Genomic DNA, 22166 nt, shown 5'->3' with positions numbered 1-22166 from the left:
ATCTGTCAAGCTCTAATGTTCTAATGTTTGGAAACCTCCATCAAAAATCTACAAAAGCTAACATATTTAAAGCTAGCATAGAAAACATTCTCCTCTACGGATCTGAATCCTGGTCTCCAAATGTCAAGCAAAGTAAATGTCTTGATGAAATTTACACTAATTAATATGCTATGTAGTTTTTATAATATTTCTTGGCGACAACATCTAACAATTCAACAAATATATGGCAATCTCCCCCGTATCACATCCATTGTACTCAAACTTTGTTGACTCAGACTTGCGGGTCATGTTTCCAGATGTAACGAACCAGCAGGTAAATTGATAACATGGCGTCCAGATGCGTGTTGGTCGCCACTGTGTTATATCAAGTCAAATATTGAAGAGGACACTGGTCTTTTCGGTAAAGATTTGTTGACAGCCATGTCAACTCAAATGAATGACCTGGCTGGCCATTAAAATACAAAGTTAAATCAAAACAAGTAATACTTTAATGGACCTACCTATTTATAAAACGAATAATTAGAATTTAATGGAAGTAATGTATAATTTTAAATTTCGATTTATATATCTATTGGAACGGAGAAAGCAATTAAGAAACGCATCGATGTTTAACGGTGAAAGAAAAATAATATCGACACTTTAATCAATCATTCATCTCGAGAAAATCTCAAAAAACCGCTTTTTTCGGGACATTTCCGGTTCTAGCGGCCGGAAAAATTTCTTTTTCGAAAATTGGGCTCTGTCACATTTGGGCATGCATTTTACATCATTGTGCAAAAATCATACAATCTGTCGAGTATAATTGAAAAATGAAGGACAACCGTTTTTACGCCGGTTTTCGGCGTTCCGGCGATTTTTAGGAGTTCCGGATTCAAGGATGATTTTTTGGAAATCAAACGATGCTAAGTTTTGGGCCTCATCAAAAAAACATTTTCTGTAAGAACAATTAAATAGTTGAAAAATGTGACGGAAATGTGAAAAAAACTTTCCGGCCATTTTCCGGTTCTACAGACCGGAAAAAATTTTTTTTCGGCAAACGGTTTTCGACACCTTTTTTGGCAGTCTAAGGTCATCTATTGAAAAAATCGCAAAAACTAATGAAAAATCTCGAGAAAATCTCAAAAAACCGCTTTTTTTCGGGACATTTCCGGTTCTAGCGGCCGGAAAAATTCTTTTTCGAAAATGGGCTCTGTCACTTTTGGGCATTGCCATTTTACATCATTGAAAAAATCGTGAAAATCTGTCGAGTAGTTGAAAAATGAAGGAAAACCGTTTCGCCGGTTCGCCTGTTCCGGCGATTTTTAAGGAGTTCCGGATTCAAAGGAGGATTTTTTTGGAAATCAAACAAGCTAAGTTTGGGGCATCTCATAAAGAACATTTTTCTGTAAAGACAAGTAAATAAGTGAAAAAATGTGACGGAAATGTGGAAAAAAACGACCATTTCCGGCACATTTCCGGTTCTACAGACCGGAAAAAATTTTTTTTCGGCAAACGGTTTTCGACACCTTTTCGGCAGTACTAATGTGCATCTATGTGCAAAAATTCGCAAAAAACTAATGATAAAATCTCGAGAAAATCTCAAAAAACCGCTTTTTTCGGGACATTTCCGGTTCTACCGGCCGGAAAATTTTTTTTTCGAAAATCGGGCTCCGTCACATTCGAGGGTTCATAGTAATGCACCTTTGTGCAAAAAATCAGAAATATTGAATGAGCCAATCTCGAGAAAAGTTGGTAACTAACGAACGAACGAACTAACTAACGAACACGGGTTAATTTATAGGACCTCCACCCCACCGGGGTAGGTCCAACAAGAATGGTAGAGTAGAGCTGCGAGTGGAGCTGTGAAGTTCATTTGTTTTGAAATTTTTGCTACTTTGATCGGTCAGTCATTTGATGGCTACGCAAGTTTCCCTCCACTGATGCAAGATGCAAGTTACCTGACTTCACGGTACATTTTAGACAATTAATTAATTTGTCCTCAATCTTAATCTTATGACAGAATTTAGAACTTCAAAAGTCTATTTCTTTATATGTTTGAGTACAAGACAGTATACATTTACAGTAGTATTTTGTAGTATCGTGCTTATTTGAATAAAACTTACTTTTGCAGAAGAAACTTTGGCAAGGCAAAAAAGTCGCGAAACTTAGCAAATTTACATATTTGTGAATGACCCATTCAACCATATACCAAAAAAAAAATTCAAATGAATCAAAGAAAAAGCAAGTTTTGTGTAATGCTCCGTCAACTGCTCCTAACTTGGGACGATTGGTATTGGTCTTGGGACTGTTGATATCTGGCCTGTATTTTCACTAACTGTTAAATATCTTTGACAAAAAATTTGTTTTGATAACTCCACCAAGTTTATCAATCATACTTTCTGTCATAACATGTCACAATAGCTTTCACTGATAGCACGGCCTTTTTAAATTTTTTGTTTTCATTCAAAATGAACAGACGCTGATTGGAGAGTTAGAGAACACTGCCTAACAACCGTCTATATGGGATTAACAAATAACGAGAGTGTAACTTGCCGTGCAAGTGACGTCAAAAGCTCCATCCTTTTGCCACTAATATGGTCTTCTTCGTTCCAGACATTTGCGTGTGTTCCACTATGGATTTTTTTCATATTTCGATTTAAAAGCCTACTTGGTGTGAAAGAGAAATTGTGGATTTTTTAATACGCTGTTCATTAACTCAAATCAAATGACTTTGGCGGTTAGGTGTAATGGCGGCCGAATACACCGTTTAGTAGTGTCAACTACGCATGCGTCCAGACAATTTTCCATTGTTTTGATTTTAGCGAACGCTCTTTCCCGTAAAAAAAACGGTAGGTAAAATTCTGCTATCTCGTAAGGAAACATAGCAGAGAAATGATAGGTAAAGAACTCCTTTTAATCATAACTTCTTTTTCTCTTAATGAATTTTTGTGAAATCTTCAGGAGAGATCTATAAAATTATTATTGATATCATGTTCAAGTATCTAAATCATTCTCTTTAAAAGGAAAGAAAAAAATTGACAATGTTCACATTCTTCAAACCTTCTACAGTACTAAAGTGCGCATTTTTACCTACCGTTTTTATGGTGGAACACGGTGGAGATAGCGAGACTCCTAAACGATGTATAGTCATTTGGGGTAATTACAGGACAGTTAAAATAAAGGGGTAAATACAGGACACCCCTAAAAATGGTGATTATTATAAATTTTGATTCAGATGGAGAGGATTTTGGAGAGAGTCATTCTAGCTGCTAGAAAAATGTCTAGTTCAGTCTAGTTAGATTATTCTAACTTATACTTTTGATGTTTCAACAAAAGTTTCACATGTCACCATAAAAATCAAATTTCGTAGTTTTAGAAGGAACTTTTCAAGCTTTATGCCAGGAAGAGCCGCAATCACTTTGATTATATTTTGACTGAATTCTGACATCAAGTTACTATGGTTTGAAATCATGATAGTCTCATTATCAAACAAGACACCTTATCTCTAAAAAGTGTGTCCCATATATACCCCGTAGTCAAATCTTAATCTCAACAGGGGGGGGGTCTTGCAGTTACTCCTTGACACTATGTGGAGTAACTGCAATTTTGGACATTTTCTACAGACACCACCACCCTTGCAGTTATTCCATGGTGTACTAACGTTTTACCCTCAAAATTGTGTATACCAGCCCAAAATGCCAAATTTTGAATTTTTCACTGAATTCTCATTTTTATACATTTTACTGGGTTCGCTTATTAACGACCGTTCAAGAGTTAAATATCAATTATTCCAAGTTTTTCAAATATCTTTCATGCTTGATGAAGAAAAAATTGTGATTTTTTTTACTTTGAAAAAAAATGTTTTTTTGTTTTACTTCCGGAATTTTTAAAAACCTAAAATTTTAAGTGAAAAATTGAAAAATGTGCTCACTTAGTCCAATCCTACCAAAATCAACAATTTTGGTTAGGCCACCACCAGTTGCAGTTAGTCCGGTGGAAACTTTTTCCCAAATTTTGTTTATATACCACCACGTTAATTGTCATAGTGTTTATATAATACGCATGACCCCCCCCCTGATCTCAAGTAATTATGGGACACTAGTTTTAGTTAGTGTTTATTTTTTATAAGAAAACTACAAACTTAATTTTCTAGTTCAATGGTATCATGACTACACTCTAGGTCTTTCAAAACCTGCAAAGGTTTGCATCTAAATATACTTATACGTCGGTTAGTGTAAAACACAGGTCACAGGTCACAGGTCATACAAATTACAGACCGGAAAACTGTAACGCACTCATAACATACAGCTCATAATATAAGTTCCTAAAAATTTATTATATGTAATGGAAATGTAATATCAAAATATGTTTTTTAGAAGACTTAAATGACAAATCATCAACCCCAAATATTGGCAACAAATGACACTTAAATTATGTAAATAATGATGTTATCTCAAATTATGGGGTTTTGTACACCAATTAACAATAAAATATTCTTCATGCATAATAGGATGCTGACGCTGCAAATGGATATAGATTGGCAGGTTTTAAAAGCAACAAATACTCCAAGAGAGCTGTGTTAGAGATATGAAAATAGTGACGTCATTTTATCAAAAATACAAAGCAGGGGATAAAAATATTGAAACATTTATAAAATATAATCCCATTGACGCTATTCTCATCAATTCTTGTTATCATACCCAAGGTGATGCAGGAGATAAAAAATGAGATATGACAAAGTGATTGTGAAATAGCTATTTTCCTGTTAGGGGGCTGTTTAAAGCAAAAAGTGAGATCAATATTTTTTTAAGCGTATTCTTGTGTATAACATACATAAGATGAATATAACATTGAAAAGATAATTTTTTACATGTGTAATATAGATGTAATATAATACAAGTATTACAGGTCCGTACATTATACACGGCATAAAACGCGAAATCACGTGGTAAGCACGTGGGTAGATTCTAAATAAAAATAGTTCTAGATCAATAAAATACCTTTGGAATTATATTTTTTCAAACATTTTCTTTGTTTTTTACATTAATTGAAGCTGACCTGTCAACACTGACCTGTGACCTGACCAGTGATCCGTGACCCGTGACCTGTGTTTTACACTAACCGCTTATACGTTGGTCTAGATTGCTCTATACAAATATTACTGATTGAAGTGTCCTGTTATTACCCCCAAATGGGAAAAAAGCTGGGGTAAAAATGGGACACTGTCACTAATTTTGTTGAAAGTCCTTTAAATGATAGCACTTGGATTTGAAGTCATCAAGTGGATGCAAAACCTCAAATATCATGACCTTTTGGAAAGATATCTGGATTTTTCAATAACATTTTATACCTGTCCCATATTTACCAGAGGGTGTCCCGTAATTACCCCAAAATGCATGGTATATTTACAGGACACCTTTAAAATAAATTTTAGGAACATTTACTAAATTTCAAGGAAAAGTAATAAATCTTGTGTAAAGTTCATACTTTGATAAAAGTTCATACTTTGATAATCAAGACATCAAAAAATCGGATCTCTAGGATAATACTTTCAGAGTAAGGCCCAAATAAGTCAAAATCATCCCGTAATCACCCCAGATGACTATTGCTATCCCATGTTTTATCAGGTGGTCCCAAGTTAGAGCAGTTGACGGTTATTCTTTTCTTGAAAAATCTTGAATTAGTTACACTGAAAAGTAAGAGCTGTTACTCATTGCATCAAAAATTAAAGAGCACTCTTTGTTTTTTTGTATTTTTTCAAGTTAGGCGAGACCAATTTAATTTGTTGTTCTACGAACGGGCAGATCGTTAGCAAAATATGGGTCGGTCGGTCAGTAAAATAAAAATAAATTTTTCATTCATCAGGGTTGGTAGAGTACCAATAATGTTTTCGAAAAAATATCTGGTTCAAAAATTCACTTTTTTTAATTTCGCATAGCGAAAGTATTACGATAGTCTTTCTGCGTGTCTATCGAGAAATTTTTTGGGGCGCAAATTATGGCGTGGGCGTTTGGCTGCGGGCGTACTACGGCCAATATTCTAAAGGTGGACTCACTCACAAAGATAAAAAATAGCGCTTTTCTTAATAATTAAAATTACGCTAGTGCAACGCTAGTGTAACCAAGCCTTTGTAAACATTCATCTTGAGAACTTTTTAATGGCTGCTTTTGAAACTTGCTGCTGCTGCTGTATAAATTTTTATCATGTTTTCTGGTCTTTTGTAGAGTATTTAAAGAGGTTTATTATTCATTTACTACTAAGTATTTTATGTTTGTGTAGTTAGTGAATGCACCAATAAATTGGTAATGCTCAGTGGTAAGTAGAATAAAAAGAGTTACTTTTTCACAACAACAACATAAAACCCTCTTCTTCACTAAAACTACAAACAGAGCGCAGGTATGATCTTTTTTCCTTTTTTCACCAGATAGTTATGTGTTAATAGTGAAACCAGTTGTGACAAACAGTCATTTCTAGCAAGTATTTTTTAGAAATCATGTTAATTGAAATTCAGCAATCATTTTTGTAATCGAACTGTCAAACTTAACTTGCATCAGTGGAGGCTAGTATGCATAGCTCCTCAAATGAAGTTAAATCAAAACAAGAATGGTAGAGAAGAGCTGCGAACAGAGCTGCGCAGTTATTTTGTTTTGAAATTTTGATGGCTAGTATATAAGTTTCCCTCCACTGATGCAAGTTATACCCGACTTCACAGTATCCATCGAAAACAAACAATAGCTGTTCGATTACCAAACCTTATTTGGTAAGAAATCTTTTTGATTAGTTTGATTATATAAGTTTGATGACAGTTTTTTATCCGATGATGTTTGATTGGTGTTCGATGGGTTTGTTAAGTAAAATTTTCCAGCTTTTCCTCCCCGATGGGATGATAGATAATGGCCTGCTATTTATGCTTTAGCGTGGGCATCTGCTAATAAGCCGTCAGAATATAAAAAGAATGGACATCAAACTAATCGAGTTTCAATCAAAATTCACTGATCTTGATACACCTTTTGCTAATCTGGATTTTCATTTTGATATATGAAAAAACTCCAGTGGTACAGTTATTTTGTATAAGATTTTTATAAGATTTCCATTTCCGCACTAAAATTCTTGTTGCTTTTCTGGAATCTTTCCCCTATATATTTTGCACGGGATAACCAGCAAGAGATTGGGGAGGGTTTGTTTAATGGGATACAATTTAAATAGTTACCGTCAACTGCTCCAACTTGGGACTATCTGACAAAAATGGGACGGCAATTCGGCCACCATTTCACGGAACCTCCAAAGTCATTTGATTTGAGTTAAGGAACAGCGTATTAAAAATACAGGATTTCTCTTTCGATTTTACAGTAAGTGAAAATACAGACCAGATATGCAACAGTCCCATATTTCGACCAATCGTCCCAAGTTAGAGCAGTTGACGGTACAGATGGGTCATTGTTGTGATTTGCTAGAAGGGCCATTAATTGATTACGTATAATATTGATTCTTTTACTGTTTTTAGCACTTACTACTTTCACTTGTATGTAAACATTTATTTTATGATTTTGTGAGGTTTACGGTCAACCTAGAAATAATTAATTAAATATTTTTAAAGGTCTCTATTACAGCATCAGAAGAATAATTGCATTACTTTATAAGCGAGGTTTAAGTCAATTTGTATCTGGTGGGAAAGTTTGAGTGACAGTAGTAAATAAATCTTGACCGAAGTCTGTATCCTTAGTTACAAGCTTTTCTTAATATATTTTCATATGGATTATTGCCGACCCAAAAAAATATCAGCGTTTTGATTGGTCGAGAGCATCGAGGTATTTGCGATATTTCATATTTCTTTAGTCTGGAAATATGACCGCGTTGACTTTTGGGGGACTGGGTAAGCGGCGGGAGAAAAATCAAAACAAAACAGCCGAAAAGAACTGACTTTCGGAGAAACTGACTTGGGAATCAAAGGGAAAAACGCAACAAAAATATGTTCAGATTAACTTTTACTTTGGAGTTCTTCCATAAAAGACACTAAAATCAAATCTGATGAACTAAGAAATTATAAAACTCCTTGACACCACCCAAATATTTTCAACTTTTGGCAAATTTTGTCCGTGTGATAACCAACACGTTTTTTTATCAATGCATACAAAATAACTTGAGATTCTTGAATGTTGGCCAATAAAATTTCTAATAACATAACAAGGGAAGTGTAATGTCTTGTATTAAACCAAATGACGAGTGATTTTTATAAAAGTTCTCTCCTAATTCTTGTTCTCGACAACAACGTATGTCCTTGACTTTTCAACTCAAATTCGAAACATTTAGAGCTTGACGATAATCAAGAAAGTATCCAAATTGTTTTGCTGTTGAAAAAATGTTGTTCTTTAACCATTATTACAAGCATACATTTCCATCGTGGGACTCCTTTCCTCTGCTATTCTTCTTCCCATGGCCATATGTCATCGAAACAAAAAAATAGAAAAGACTGAATGTTATCAATCTGATTAATCCAATGATGGAGGGTTTCTTCTCCATCGAAACAATACTTACATCATCTGCATTTTTGAATTATCAATCTAGAAACTTTCAAAACATCTCTGAAAAATCTGCAACTTTTCAAAACAAAACTTCTGGATCGAAAATGATCGAAAAGTTTTGTTTTTGTGTGAATATTTTCAGCGGGAAGTTATCGAATGTTTTTGTTCGAATCTAACGTTCGAATTAGAGTTTCGAATAAAAACATTCGAAACTACACAGAAGCAGAAGAAGGCGGAAGTAAGTTTTGAAACAAAAAGAGGACAATTTTTTTGAGTCGACAATAAATTAGTTATCACATGACTTCTCGTGCAATCATACTCGATATTTTACTCGTTCCGAGATTTTACCGATATTTTTCCTTGCCTAAAGGCTCGGAAAAATATTACGGAAAAATCTCGGAACTCGTAAAATATTTCTCGTATTGCACTCGAAATCATGCAGTACTTATTGCATTGAGATTTTGGAATTTTTTGGCAAAAATAGCCAAATTTTAATCTCAAGGAGTATTATTTCTTTAAAGCTTAAAATTGGCTAGTTTTTACTCTGCCATTTTCTAGTCCAGAAGCTGGAGCTCAACTACTCAACTGTTTTTTTGCCTATGATTTTGATGGTGGTGCACCATCATTCATATCAAAAAGCGAAGATAGTATACAAACAGATTTTTCTGACAAGCCATTTTCCCAATTTTAGAAAAAATTCTACCGTTTATAGAAGGAAGTTGATATAAACTTTGCCCAAGTAAAGCACAAAATGAAGTTTCTGGCATCAAAGAATGAAAAGTTTTTTTTTTCTTCTTCATTTTCAAAGAATTTTAAAATTATTTTTCTCAAGTTTATTACAGTTCTCTGATTTATTCTGAATTGAAAGGTTTTTGTACGCTTATAAAAAATAATAAAAACAATTTTTAGTCGCATTTTTTTAGGAATCTTTTTGTTTTTAATGGATTGAGATTTTTCATAAGATTACAGGGTATTCACGACCTGTATGTAAAATACAATGTGTATTTTTTGTGTAACGCTTCATTTAAAATATATAATGCATAATGCTGCAGGAGTCACGTTTCATGCGTCTTCGTCGTTTATGTTCCAATTATTATGCGAAATTTTAGACTTTAAGTCGTCTTGTTTATCTTCTATGAAGATCGTGATAAAATCTTAGTGTATCGAATGCTTGATTTTCTAGATTTTCTAAATTTTTCAATTTCTTGAATTAATTTTTAGCTTTATTCAAATTTGATCCTTACAAATAAGTAGTGTGTAAAATATATTGTAGTGGAAATTCAAAATTATTATTTTTTTGACTTTAGCAAAAATAGGGTCGGCCGGGCCCGTAGAACAACAAATTAAATTGGTCTAGCCTTACGAAATTGTTTTAATATAACGTCCACCAGATGAAAATTCCTAAAACTCATTACCTAGCTGGGCTTAAAATGAGTGAAATAAGATTATAATTCTCTTTGTAATCAATAAATAGATATTATCTGAAAGGTCTTGATAGTAGGGGGAATTTCGTTCGATTTTTTGGAATCGCTTGACTGTTTTATTAGAAGCACTTGTTATACATTTTTGGAAAGCTAAGGGGTAGGGGAATCGAAATTACTATGTTTCCAATTTTTTTTCGGACACTTTGGTGTGATTTTCGGACAAATATGACGGTCCCAGGCAAAAATCATAGGGTTAAAAATTAATGAAAATTTTAGCTCGAGAAAACGGAGACCTGTTGTATATTTTTGGAAAGCTCTCAAAAAAATAAGATTAGAGATATATTGCAAGTATAGGTGATTTCTGTACCTAACTCGAGATATTAACCCTTGAAAACCGTGTTTTTCAGCCGGAAACAGCTTTTGTCCAGTTTTTGCGCTTTTTGATGCTCAATATCTCGAGTTAGGTACTGAAATCACCTATACTTGCAATATATCTCTAATCCTAATTTTTTGAGAGCTCTCCAAAAATATACAACAGGTCTCCGTTTTCTCGAGCTAAAATTTTCATTAATTTTTAACCCTATGATTTTTGCCTGAGACCGTCATATTTGTCCGAAAATCACACCAAAGTGTCCGAAAAAAAATTGGAAACATAGGAATTTCGATTCCCCTACCCCTTAGCTTTCCAAAAATGTATAACAAGTGCTTCTAACAAAACAGTCGAGCGATTTTACAAAATTCCCTCTACTATGAGATGGAAAACTAGTAGTATACTAATTAGTCACAGAATTTGGTATAAATTATGAGGATTTTAACAGTCGGGTGTTTAAGATAAAAACGGCAATTATTGCTCTTTTCGGCAATTATTGCCGAAAGCGGCAATTTTTTCAACGATGAAATGCTGAATCAGCAAAATGTGTTGTCCTTTTAAGGGCAAAGATGTCAGAGGTGTTTGAAAATAGTAAAATTGCATCGAGAAAAAGGTTTTTCGGATTTTTAAAAGTGATTTTTTCAATTTTTTGTTGCTCAATAACATGAAAAGTTCTAAAATAATATGTTAAAAGATCCTGCATCGCCGCCGAAACACAGCCAGAAAGAGATAACAAAACCCCCGTTGTAAATTTGTTTACATATGACTCGATTTTGCTATCTGCATTTCCAACAACAAAAATTAGTTGAAAACAAAACTAAACGAGGCACAGTGGGCCTACTGATCGCGAGGGTGTCAAATACCACGTGTTCAATAATAAAATCAACTTTTATTTCCAAAACAACAATAATTGCCGAAAACGGCAATTTTCATTTATTTACTTTTTTATTTTTCTGCTGATTCAGTATTTCATCGTTGAAAAAATTGCCGTTTTTATCTTTAAACACCCGACTGTTTACATCAAAAATATAAAAATTTGTTCGCCTTTTCCAGGACACATTGTACATTTTATAGGATATAAGGCTTTACTTTTGAAAACACAATTCACTCTAATTGTGTCTGCTGTTTCTTCAACAAGATAACAACGGAAAAAATTAAAAGAAATGAACATGGGAACCTCTGGATTGAAAGTAAAAATAAAAATTATACCAATTGTTGATGAAGGCCAGCTTCTTCCATGTATCTTGCTATACCAGTGATGAAAGCTTCTTTATCTCCGAAATTTGTGTCGAAATCACATGTATATGTGATGGAAGCCGGTGGGGCTTCAATATTAGCCTGTTCATCGAGGTTGAGGCTCAAGTTTTCAAGGCGACGAACATTTTCGATTGCCTCTTGTAACGTCGCCATATTGGCAAACTAACCCTCCGCCTTGATAAAATTCTTCTTGTAAACAGAACACGGAAAAATCCGGAATTCCGTATTCTAATGAGCCGGTCATACCCGACGATATATTCCACTTTTTGCTACTGCGCGCATGCGTGCGTCGTGTGCACAACAGAGTCAGAAATTCGGGCCTTTTTGACGAGTTTCGGAGTTTCCTTTGGCTTTAGTCCTTCTGGTCCTTTAGGCAATGCCCAGGCAATGAAACAAAAATTGACATTTTTGTCGATTTTCGACTAATTAGATAGACTACCTAATTTGATGGTGTTCTTGACTGACCGTCTAACGCTCTAGTGTTGTCGGCAGGATTTCCATTAGACGATCAGGACGATTATAGGTTTGCGGGTGACGGGTATGTCGGTGGCCAAGCCAAAGTTCGACCCTTTGAGAGTAATGAAGTTTTTGACCCTTTTTTAATGTTTTTTTACGACCCTTTTTCCTATTTTTCAGCCAATTTTTTTTCCAAATTTACGAGAATTTAGGGAGTCGATTTTTGTAATTTGGGGGACCTTTGATGACGTGAAATTATAAAGGACACTAGTAGTGGTGTTAGTGTCATGTGTTAACAAAAACTCGTACTTATTGTTTCTAAGTCAAACTTGCAAGCGCCAAGTTATTGAATTAGTATTTCTGATTCGTAAGTTAATTTAGCCTCAACCCAAGTTTTCAAGATGTGATACACGGTACACTTGAGAGTCAAAGAAAGAATTTCTTTTTACTGCAATTTATTTCAGTCATATTCACAAGTCTCGGAAGAATTGTAAAGCTATGTGGATATATGTAGTAATTAAATAATCTGCCAAAACCCCAGGTAGTATTTACATTTATATTTCTATAGATTTTCAGATTATTTTAGGATTTTTTGCGAGCATAAACTTTCGCGGATTACCTTTTAAAAATTTTCAAAGACATTAACTTTCGCGAAAATCGCGAAGGTTTCGGCTCACGATAGTTTGTACGCCTAAAGTATACTGGCCTAAAAATGAGAGGAAATTTAGCTAATGCAAATAGACAAACACAGATAAAAATATATAGAAGTCAGAGAACCAGATGTGGGTGCTAATTATCTAAATCTTTACTGATAAACACTTAAAAGATGGTTTGTGAGATTTGGATAAAGCACTTAGATAATAGTCTTTATAAAAAACCCTGGTCTGGTAATATATTATTTAAGCTTTATTGTCAACTTTTCCTTTGTAGTAAATAAAAGACAAGTTGCGATTTGCATACTTTTTGATCACGTTGCCATTCTTGGTTAATTTCATAATCAATCACATGATCAAAAGGTATACAAAAGAAATCAATTTAAGGTAAGCAAGCTCTAACTGTTAATAATAGAAAGAACCAAAAGACTTCCAGATCGGAGTTTTTTATAGTGACTATGTTTTGACTTATTTAAACTTCGGAAAGAAGTTTAAAAAAAATTAGCATTGTAGCGATTTAGAGCTTCGGACAAAAAAAAAACTAAAACGAGGACATACGTTTAACATTTTATCATAATAATCTTTCAATAAAACCCATTTATAAAAACCTTACAAATGCTGTATACAATAAATACAATCAAATGTTAAAGATAACATCATCATAAAAATGTAAGGTTAGACGAATTAGTCAAAACATATTATATATTAGGTTTGAGGAAACAAGCATGTAGTAAGATTAACTCTCAAATTTGAGTGTCGAACCAAAGATTCATACAGTGAAATATATCTTAATTTCCCCAAACCTGTATTGCTTCATATTTATTAAAATACTTAAATTTAAAATTAAAAAAAATAAGATTAATTTAGTTCCAAAAATTCATAATTTATTCCAATATAAAAAGTTAAAATTAAGAAAATAAAAGTCATGTAAAAAACGATTTTTATTTTTGTTTTCATTTTTGAAATGTTTTTTTTTCTCGTTCGAATCAGTTTCAATTATATGAACTGTCCATTAATTTGTTCCATTTAAATTTAAATTTGCTGAGTTATACGGCTATATTCATATTTAATCTACTTGGCACTGCATGACAATATATTCAGTTTACTGCAGCGCTTTTTACAACACTTTGAGGGTGATGATGTAAAACTTTCTTAGATATCAATTCCATTTTGGTGTCAATATTCACTGATTCAGCAGTGACAGTATCAGCAAATTTGCGACGACACATATAAATGACTTTGGGTTGTTTGAAGCCATTAAATTTAGATGCTGCCGCGATAGTGTACGCTCCCATGTTCTGGAAATACATCCAATCGCCAATGTTCATCTAAAGGGACAATGTAAAGGTTTTTAAAAAGGGATTACTGAACATATCTGTATCATTGACCGATGAGATTCTTAAACACATACAAGAAAATAATGTTTTAAGAAACTTACCCTTGGTAGAAGTGTAGACTTGGAGATACAATCCAGAGAATCACAAGTTGGTCCCCAAACACTACATTTGAAGACAGGTCCATCGGTGACATGAAGGGCATTTGCGGTTGGGTTGTAATGATCAAACATGACACAGTTGAATGATCCATAAACACCGTCATTGATGTAGTACATGAAATTGCTTTCATTACCTGATTCTAACTTCCGAACAGAAGTGATGTTGCAGACGTTTGTACATGCAGATGCCACAAAATATCGACCAGGCTCTGCAATAAATTTCACATTCATTTCTGGTGGGAAAAACGCATTGAAACCATCCTTCAACTTTTCAGCAGTCTAAAGAAATATACAAACACTCTTATTATCAAATATTTCTGAGTACATTAACAAGGATTTCCTACTAAGAATATTCATTTTTATTTGATAGCGAGTATTGTCAAATAGATCTAGACCAGGTTTGTCAAATCTGTTCATTTAAAAGGAAATCTTAAAAATACCTCTTCAAATGAGACTTTAGCTAAATCATCTCCAGGGAAGCCACCACCAACATCTAACATAGAAAATTGATATCCAACTTCACGCTAAAAAAGAAAATCAAAAGATTAAAAGTAGATCAGCTTTGGAAATAAACAAGCTGATCAGCTCAAAATGCTTAGAACGATTAGGGAGAAGTACAGAATCATTAAGTTTTCTGTTTTTCACTTACTCCTTCATCAAAGACTTTCCTTGACAACTTGACGGCATCATAAAACAAAGAGGCGTCATAACAACCACTTCCAACATGAAAGCTGAAAATAAAACAATGGAATCAATTCAAACATTCACACTTTCAGAGCATGTTATTACAGGTGATGCTAACTTTTTGATCAGTTTTAGTTTTCTTTAAATATTTTCCTTATTGATACGAAATGCTGTACAATTTCTTACTAATCAATAAAAAACATTTCGTTTTTGAAAATGTTACAAGGACAGTAAGATGATTGCTTCAAATTTTGCAAATCAAAATTTTCAAGCTAAAATTGGACATCTTATCCTACCCTTGAAATCATTATTCAAGCTATCTGCAAATGATTTTTTCATAATAGCTTGCAGTTGCAGGGTACCAGATATCTGAAATGGGTGACATAAAGACTTACCTAACACCAACAACATTCAAGTGAAGCTGTTTGGCTGTTTGTAAAAGGTGCATTGTATTGCAAGGTTCTGCCCCAAACTTAACTCCAAACTAGAAAATTGGAAATATAAGTTGATTATGGAAATATTTGATTATAATATCTTAAAAATAAATATACAAAAAAGCACTAAAGCATCAACCCTAGAGAGATGGAATGATTTTTTTACCTTGCAAAGTGATTTTGAATCATCAACTCTGATTCGAAGAACAAGCTCTGCATCAGGATAAAATTGCTTAACTTTTCGCAGTTCCATTTCATTATCAAAAGTCATCAATTTGACATTATTTGCTGCTGAATATCTGAAAATAAATAAAAATTCAAAAAAAATAAGAGTAAAGGCTTGGGGACACCAGAAGTTTTTTTCGCGTTGGTGCAATGCAACATGCTCTATCCCACCAACACAAGGAAAAAAGAGCGTGTCTTGTGGTTTCTTTTTTTTGTTTTATGAGACAAAAAGTGAGGGAAATGCCCAAAAGACACGCTGATTTTGTCCCAGGGACAAATGTGAGAGAAGCACAAATGTTATAAAAAGAAAATGGGGTGGAGACACGAGAAAGCGTTTCAGGTTGGTGGGATGAAGCATGTTGCATTGCATCAACGCAAAAAAAACTTCTCGTGTCCCTAAGCCTTAATAAAGACTAAAAATATTTTCCCTTTCCAATTCCTTTGAAAGGAGTTAAAGCCATGCTAATAATAAACACTTACTTGATAAATGATGTTTGTTTGCAGGGGTTTGCAAAGATGATTCGATCAGCAGCCACCCCTAAATCAAGTAAGGTCTTGATCTCCATTTTGCTTGCACAATCAAAGTTTGAACCTAATTTGATCATGAGTTTAATGATCTCTAGGTCTGGGTTGCACTTCATGGCTACAATGATTAGAAGAATTTGTATGCAATTTTAATTCAAAACTAAAACACAATTTAGAAATGATGAAGGTATGATGAGACCAGAAATTTAGAAAAAGAATTATATAGTGTGAAGTAAATTTTGTCATCAAAAAGAGAGCCATTGGAACAGATGAAAAACATGTAAAAAAATTACCAAAATAAGGTTTGACCATTGGAAGTACTCTTTGGAATCGTCTCCATTTCTTGACAATATCACCAAGATCACAGACAAAAAAGGGATCATCTTTATCTTCTCGCCCTGCTGAGTTCAGTTTGGTGTGAATGTAATCTGTCAGATTCAATTTGTCATCACAGACGTCAATTACTGATCCTGTATGTAGCTTTACTTGCTTCATTTTGGCTCAGTAGTTCTTGCTACAAACGTGAGAAAAAGAATCATTTAAGCATGTTTTTTGAGATACCAGGAGAATAAAAAAATTTTCCAAGGTAAATGAAAAGAGATATTAAAATAACCAAACTTTCTTACTGTTAGCTTAGCAAATATCAGCTAATTCCAGCGTAGGCTTTGTCCCAGGAGAGTTCAACAGGTGGCAGAAGCTTTGTTGCTTTCAGGCCCTGAATGAAACAATGAGAAAAAAATTAGATTCTGAAAGTCTTTTGAAAAGAAAAATTTGCATTGCACTGAATAAAATCCCTTACAGTTAGTTACCATATCAGCCCCCCCAGAAATCTGAAGGGCACCTAGGCCAGGTTAGTAGAGGGGGGCTAATGCCTTGCAATTCTTTGGGGTTACCTATTCATTAAGGGTACCTAACTGTCTTGATGGAGGCTCTGGGGGCTGGTTATATTTTCCAAATCTAATATTTCAAAATATTTCAAATTATTTAGTTTTTTTACCCCAGCACCTAGTTTCCCATCCAATTTTTCTTTCGTTTCCCATCACGCCGTCTTTTGCTATATTTTTCTAATGTGATTGTTTTGATTTACAGCCGCCATCTTTATAGCATAACAACAAAGCTTATTAGCAGGCGTTCATGCGTGAGCATGATTTTAGGAATGACAAAAGAACAAAAAGTGTCAATTCAAAGAAATTATCTGCTGAATAGGGGTACCTAACTCAAAGCAATTTTTCAAGGGGACCTAAATTGCTGGGGGCACCATGCTCAATGGGGCACCTGAAAAGTGGGCTGAAACCATGGTTAGTCACACAGGGATCTCAAGGTTTCAAAAATAACAACATCATGGTTTTATTTGCAACAACAAGGATGAGAGTTACCTGAATCAAATTAAAGATCCCAAGACAATTAATTAACACTTGAAAACTTAAATTACTGATTGCTAGTGTGCAGCAGCCAGCTAATAAACCAACCAAAATTTGTTATTTAATTCCCAAGATAGCACTTCGATTTCTCAAGGCCTAGAGTACTCTCTTAAGTAAAACTAATTCCACACATGCAAATTTTCCAGCCAAATCTTTATCTTTGGCTCAAAATTTAGGGAATTTCTTAAGGATTTCTTCTCTGTAAATCTTATTGAAAATGCAGATTTATTTTTTCATAAATCCCTTCACTCAGAAGTTTTGCTTGCGATTGAAGTAAGCAATAGAGCGTTTTTGCAGCATTAATTTTTGACACACACTTTAGCCAGAAGCTAGTGTGACTTAATCTTTTAAAAACCAAACAAGGATTCCAGGTTTTCTGGTGTACATCGAAATGGTGAAAATGACTAATTACACGGATAGCCAACCATAATCAAAAGTGTGTTATGCTAATAATGGTAAATTTGTGGAGTTATGGACAATCATGGAGGCTGAAAATACCATTGCCCTTGAAACTTTTTATGGAAGTATCAAATTTGATATCTTGTGGGATGACAACATAATTCTCAGAGGCTTCAATCCTTGAAGAGTTAGGAGTGCATAGCTGTCCAAAGCAAAAACACACTTAAAGAAAAGATGGTAACCAAAGAAGGGATATTTTTTAAACGTACATATTTTGGAGGCAGTCAGCAATGTTTTTTACTATGGAGCCTGCTTTAACTTGGATGTGTTGCATTGGCTGATATTATTTCTATGTCATTATTGGCAACTGAGAAAACTTGATCTTATTGAAACCAAAGGCTTGATTCTCAAACTTACATTATATCAATGAACATGAACTTTTTGTGAAAAACACAGTGAAGAACAATGGCATATTCAATATTCAATGATGTATCCATTTAAAGACCCAAATGTTAAATAAAGTGAAGAAAGCCTGGAGGCTGATTTAAAAATTTATGTGTGATGAATTATGGAAGCTCTATGATGATCCTTCATCAACTGGAGTATTAATGGAATTTTTTTAGTTAGACAATATTTACGAGAAATTGTGGATAGCTGGATGTAGAGGCACGATTGGTGAAAATATACTTGGCTTTTGTTGTGAAAACACATTTGAATTGACTTGCTTGAAGTTTACAAGGAGCTTTACACTAAATTTTCAGCCATTGACGCAACATGTGGAAGGTGATAATTTGGATTAATTCTAGGCCATTTTATTATCTCAAAGCCCTATATTTCAAGCATAAAAATTGTATTTTAATCCATTCCAGTCAAACACAGAGAACATTTTGAGAAACAGTTGATTTTTCACAGGTGCAACTCAGCAACCGCTCTTAGTGACATTTACATGGTTGATCTTTATAAAGTTTGATCTGACGGTTTGTTGCAAAGAAAGTTGACCCCCATGTTGGTTTTATAACCTACCGTCAACTGCTCTAACTTGGGACAATTGGTCGAAACATAGGACTGTTGCATATCTGGTCTGTATTTTCACTTACTGTAAAATCGAAAGAGAAATTGTTTATTTCTTAAATACACCGTTCCTTACCTCAAATCAAATGACTTTGGAGGTTCAGTGAAATGGTGGCCGAATTGTCGTCCCATGTTTTGTCAGAAAAAGTCATTTGGGAGTGTAATCGTCAGCCGTGCAAAATTACTCGAATCTGATTGGTTTAGAGGAGTGCGATTAATCGTTAATTGCACTATTACCACTTTTTGCACTCTTCAGCGGGGGGACACTTTTGTCCCCTTATTCTTTTCTCTCCCAAGTCCTGTGTCAGAGACTTTTTTTTACTATATAATAAAAACAAAGACATTTCTTTCTTCAATATAAAAAAGAACAAAGAAATTTTATGTTACTATAGCTTCTTTTAATTGAAAACAAAGAAAAATTACACTGCAATGTTTTCTTTTTAAACAAAAGAAAAAAAGGAGGTTTTCGAATGTTTATATTATGACGATTACCTCGGAATCGTATGTTTTTTTTTATGTTTTTTTTCACTCGTAACAAAGGAGAAAATACCGTAATTTGCACTCGTCCTTTGGACTCGTGCAAATTACTATTTTCTCCTTTGTTACTTGTGATTAATCGTTAATTGCACTCCAAACCATACGATTACTAGTACTAATCATACCCTTTCCAGGGAACTGGACCAACATTTTTTAATAATTCATTACCAGTAACGCCGCAGCGTGGTTTGAAACCTTGCTGGTGGTTGTTGTAGGTATGGTGGAAAATGGATTTATTTCTAAATGTAAACATTACTGCAGCTAGAATATTTTCTTTATTTTGACAAACAAAAGGTTCAAGGTTGGTTTACTTTTTATATTACTGAATTTGTCTGTCTTATTCTGCTGTAGTATGCAATTGAAAACTCCTAATTTTTTTTGTTAGTGCTCGCTCGGCAGCCATTTTGAGTTTTTTTATATGTCTGTACTCGGCAATTTTGTGACCTCTACAGAATTGATGATTTGCCTGAGGGGAACAGCAGTGGTGGTGGAATTTAAACTTCCTGGAAAGCACCACCGTACTATGTCCGATGGGATCACCAAACTATGTACGGTGGTGGTGAAAATAGGTTAACTTGAAATCTGCTGTACATCCCACCTTATAATGTATGATGCTGTCCAGGGTCGTTTTTGGAATTTTGCTGCTTTGATTGGTCAGGCTATAGCTATCAGTCAGGGAAATCCCTCAATTGCGGTAGTAATTTTTTACTGCAATTAAATAAACGGTATAAACGTCACTTTTACATTTTTCATATCGTACAATACAGTATATTCAAGAAACAGAATTCAAGATTCAAGGAGAAAACAGGCAATTTTTTTACATAATCGATCATATCTTTTTAACGCACAGACAAATTTTTTTTTCGTAGATCAGATTCTTTTAATAAAGAAAAACTTATTTCTCGTACAATTTTTTACTGTTGATGTTTATTTATCTTTGTTGACCAGCACTATTTGTAGCCATTATAAGCCATTGTAGGCTAACCACGACAAATGAAAACTACTGCAATCAATTGCAGTATACCGCAATTATTGAGGAATTTCCATCCCTGACTGGCAGTTACATCAATATGCCAAAAACATTTTGTTCAACCACCTTCACTTCAAGATAATCGCAGAGGCTAATCAATTTTAATGACTTTTTTTACAAATGGCCAAGTTAAAATTTTTTAATTTTTTTATATTCGAGTATTAAAAAGGCATGCATTTGCAAATAATAATAAAGGTTTAAAATTTTTCTCTGAGCTAGTTAGTAAAATATCTCAAATAGGCTCTGTGATGAAGTGCAAGGCTGAAAGCCACATGAATATGGTTCATCGTATAAAAGGAAGTTCATTCTATGGTGGCCTATCTTGAAGTGAAGGTGGAGTTGAACAAAATGTTTTTGGCATATTGATGTAACTGACTGGCTATGTAAGTTTCCTTCTACTGATGCAAGTTACCCTGACTTCACGGTATTGAAGACCAGTGAAATGATAATCAAACCTATTTCTTTTCTGTACAGTAATCAAAATTAATGGCCACTTACTAGAGGGCCCTAATACATAATAGGGTAATCAGGACCACTGCGCGCTAATGACGACTTACTATTGGTCCAAAGTTTTGAAAAAAATTGAAGATTTTTGCGTCTAGCCAACGGGAAGCCGTAATGGAGGCGCAATCAGTCCTGATTACCCATGATCCATTTCGACCGTGAAATGGCCTATACATAATAGGGGCAGGGTCAATACCAAAATATGAAAAAAACATTAATGACAAAGGTCTATTCAACATTGAGAAATGAAGGGAATAATTCATTCAAATACTTACAAGTCCACTCCTTGCGAACTGCCGCGCACTCCTCAAAGATTTGTTGGGAGGAATTTTTGAAGAATTAAAAGGCAAGGAAATTTTGAGATTTTTGTAAAGTGCTTTCGGTTGTTGGATGATGTGCTCCCACCAAGACCAAGACGCGAATGAAAGATTTGGGATTGCTTCACAATCCTATTGCGATTTGTTTTGATTGCACTAAGGAGATAAAAGAAATATTATGGAGATACCGTATACCGAATGATCAAAATCGGGAGATTTTCCCGATTTCGAATAAAGCGCGCGAAAAACAAAAGCCTCACAAAAAAGTGGGCTTGTTTAAAGCAGCAAGCGACAATCACAAATTCAAGAAAAACTAGGCTTTTCTGCAGAAAGCCTGGGTTTTCGGGTGAAAAACCTAGTTTTTCTGTAGAAAACCTAGGTTTTCCCGGTTTTCCCGGAGCTTATAAATTTTCAAGAGAAAACAAATGTTTGTCAATCGCGCTTTTAAATGATCGCTTTTTTAATATCGAAAAATTGTCTGCCGTAAAATTCGAATAAGTAACTTAGATTTTCTGAAAAGAATAAGCGTATTGGTCTTTTTTTCCAGAAATTCATGGTTATGTTTGTCTATTGCTCATTCCGACATTTTAAATTTTCCGGGGGTTTTGTTGTTTGGAATTGCTTAGGTCAGGGTTGCTAATTAACGGCTAGTCACTGTGCCGGGTGCATACTCGGCGCCTTAGGCCCCGCAGGATTGCTAGTAACGGCTCGAATTTCAGTCAGGTTAAAAAAGGGGCAATTTTACCCATATCATAATAGCATTACCGCCGTCTTTTTTGTCATTCTATAAGTATTTCCAAATCTTATCTCTCGTGTCAACCGAGATTTCTTGTCTTCATCAAAACAACATTGACCAAAGGAGA

At 34.3% G+C, this 22166-nt stretch overlaps 2 protein-coding genes across 3 annotated transcripts in view; both read right to left on the bottom strand.

Moving 5' to 3' along the window:
- LOC136805221 (cytoplasmic FMR1-interacting protein 2-like) overlaps positions 1–11763 on the bottom strand; it is a 37307-nt gene extending 25544 nt beyond the window's left edge. For both annotated transcript variants that reach the window (XM_067061795.1, XM_067061796.1), the window contains exon 1: positions 11505–11763. In XM_067061795.1, the coding sequence (XP_066917896.1) occupies positions 11505–11705 (201 nt within the window). In that variant the 5' untranslated portion in view covers positions 11706–11763. The remainder of the gene's footprint in view (positions 1–11504) is intronic.
- A 1457-nt stretch (positions 11764–13220) lies between these two features.
- Positions 13221–21461, bottom strand: LOC136805219 (ornithine decarboxylase-like). The gene is made up of 10 exons (XM_067061794.1): positions 21262–21461; positions 16651–16739; positions 16318–16538; positions 15980–16142; positions 15441–15573; positions 15236–15324; positions 14806–14887; positions 14597–14680; positions 14100–14435; positions 13221–13989 (listed from the first exon to the last, which is right to left on the bottom strand). Exons 3-10 carry the CDS (start codon positions 16517–16519, stop codon positions 13759–13761), a joined length of 1320 nt encoding a protein of 439 aa, XP_066917895.1. The 5' UTR covers positions 16520–16538; positions 16651–16739; positions 21262–21461; the 3' UTR covers positions 13221–13758.
- Between the last annotated feature and the right edge of the window lie 705 nt (positions 21462–22166).

This window comes from Clytia hemisphaerica, unplaced genomic scaffold (assembly GCF_902728285.1).
Source record: "Clytia hemisphaerica strain Z4C2 unplaced genomic scaffold, Clytia hemisphaerica genome assembly, whole genome shotgun sequence".
Classification (NCBI taxonomy): domain Eukaryota; kingdom Metazoa; phylum Cnidaria; class Hydrozoa; order Leptothecata; family Clytiidae; genus Clytia; species Clytia hemisphaerica.
Note: the sequence above shows the minus strand (reverse complement) of the source record. Positions and strands in the feature narration are given on the sequence as shown.

What these genes read in the sequence shown, in the direction of transcription:
- LOC136805219 (XM_067061794.1), bottom strand. Translation starts at nt 16,519, where the DNA reads ATGAAGCAAGTAAAGCTACATACAGGATCAGTAATTGACGTCTGTGAT. An exon ending in ATTCAAAATCACTTTGCAAG is followed by an intron (nt 15,325 to 15,440) that starts GTAAAAAAATCA and finishes CCAATTTTCTAG; the next exon opens with TTTGGAGTTAAGTTTGGGGC. An exon ending in GGAAAGTCTTTGATGAAGGA is followed by an intron (nt 14,681 to 14,805) that starts GTAAGTGAAAAA and finishes TTTCTTTTTTAG; the next exon opens with CGTGAAGTTGGATATCAATT.